The sequence below is a fragment of the Borostomias antarcticus genome (genome assembly GCF_949987555.1).
Source record: "Borostomias antarcticus genome assembly, chromosome: 24".
NCBI lineage: Eukaryota > Metazoa > Chordata > Actinopteri > Stomiiformes > Stomiidae > Borostomias > Borostomias antarcticus.
This window is the reverse complement of record NC_140257.1, coordinates 9,108,017-9,109,999: the sequence shown is the minus strand read 5'-3', so window position 1 is coordinate 9,109,999 and position 1,983 is coordinate 9,108,017. Positions and strand designations below refer to the sequence as shown.

The window sequence follows — 1,983 nt, the reverse complement described above, 5'->3', positions numbered from 1 at the left end:
GTGTTCGGTTTTCGAGACATCGAATGGAACATGCGTTTGAGTCGATTTTCTTGAGTGTGTGTATTTGTGTGATCGTGTGGGAATAGATAGTGAGTCTGTTGACTGGGTGTCTTCACAGCTGGGGGTATGGGGGAGGGTGGGTAGGGTTAGGTCAGTCTGCTCAGGCGGGGTAGTGTAATTACACCTCCGGGGCTCTAGGTGGCGCTGGTGAGGTTCTAGACAGTCTAGCCCCTAACAGGAATCCATGGCCTGGCAGATTTGGACAAACACCTCCTCTGGAAGCCTCTCCCCGTCAATCTAGACACACAAAAACACAATAGCTGATGCAAGAACTGAAAGTCCTGAAGGTCTAGTAGAAGTAGTAGTAGTAGTAGTAGTATTGGTAGTAGTAGTAGTAGTAGTAGGAGTATTAGTAGTAGTATTGGAAGTAGTAGTAGTAGTAGTAGAGTAAAGTACTACTTTATATACAGCACCCATATACTAAGCAAGTGGCCCTACATGTGTGCATGTGGATAACACACACACACACACACACACACACACACACACACACACACACACACACACATGGCCCCTCACCTTGTGTAGGAGCCTCCTCTGTTCGTAGTGAGAGACCACGGGTTGGGAGTCGGCGCAGAAGCTGTCCGCCCTCCTGAAGGCGCCGCTGTCTCTGTCTCTGTCCCTCTCCCTGTCTGGGTGGAAGCCGGGGTCGGAGGAGGAGGAGAGGCGTCCGCGACACTGCAGCCTGGCGGCCATGGTGTCAGAGGAGCACTCCAGGAGCAGCACCAGGCTGGGCTCCCCCATCTAATACACACACACAGGCACGCGCACACGCACACACACACACACACACACACACACACACACACACACACTGAGTGACATGTCACGGTCCTGGTCCCTTTCACTTATGTACTGTGTGGTAGCATTACTGCCTACATGGATACTTCAGACCCATAGGTCACCGAGGAGAGTGGTTTTATTATCTCTCCTCCCTCTCTCCTCTCCTCCCTCCTCCCTCTCTCCTCTCTTCTCTCTCTCCTCTCTGTCCATGGTTCTCTGACATTGGCCTCTACCTCTACTCCCTCTCTCTCCTCTCTCTCTCCTCTCTTTCCCCTCCCCCTCTCTCTCTGTCCATGGTTCTCTGACCTTGGCCTCGTACTCCGCAGCCTGACGGGCGTCCTGAGGGAACCCGGTGACCAGGAGGCTCCTCCCCTGCCGCGAGGTCGCCGCCACCGACTCACACAGCAGCTCCAGCAGCGTGTCCTGAGCACACGGATACACACACACACACACACACACGCACACACAAATAATGGCCTTGCAATCACGACAGACCAGATGGATGTTTTGCCTGACACACAGATACTAAAAGATTACAACATCTTGAAAGTTGGGGATCAAACTGGAATATTAACCAATTTGACCCCACAAAAACATTCTTGGCGCAGGTCACTAACCCAGTGACAGAAGGACCGACAGACAGACAGACAGGAAGTCAAGTGTCTGATATGAAATGTAGTCCACAGGGAATATTAATGTCGCACGGCTTCACAGGTGCGTTGCTAGGAAACAACACTGTAATATTTGATCAGTTCAGATCGTCTGTTTATCTGCGGCTGTCCAGGTCCGGGCCGTGGAGCCGCGGCAACGCTGACCGCCGGCCGACCCTGGCTCTGCCGCTGTGGCCGTTAACGTGCTGGACGTGGTGACCTTGGCTTGGTGGGCGTGCGCACCGGTGAGCATCCCTGGAACCGTGCACCGCGCTATGACCCTGCGTGTGACACTCGGACACAACACACACAACACACACACCTACATGTAAATCTGTGTGCCTTTGGCAAAAGCCGAAAGAGGCTGTATGAGACAGTCCCCGTGCTCCAGGAGACCAGACTAGAACCGCCTCTCTCTCCCTGCATGGTGGTTTCCTTACTATCATAACTGCAGATGGTAGAATATAACTTGATTGTCCAGACAAAAAAA

The 1,983-nt window shown here is 52.7% G+C and overlaps 1 protein-coding gene across 1 annotated transcript in view; it reads right to left on the bottom strand.

The window, feature by feature from the left end:
* Positions 1-231: 231 nt before the first annotated feature.
* ak5 (adenylate kinase 5) overlaps positions 232-1,983 on the bottom strand; it is a gene marked incomplete at both ends in the record, with an annotated part of 62,226 nt that continues 60,474 nt past the window's right edge. The window contains 3 exons of the mRNA XM_084458210.1: positions 232-297; positions 580-804; positions 1,150-1,266. Of these exons, the coding sequence (XP_084314336.1) occupies positions 232-297; positions 580-804; positions 1,150-1,266 (408 nt within the window). The remainder of the gene's footprint in view (positions 298-579; positions 805-1,149; positions 1,267-1,983) is intronic.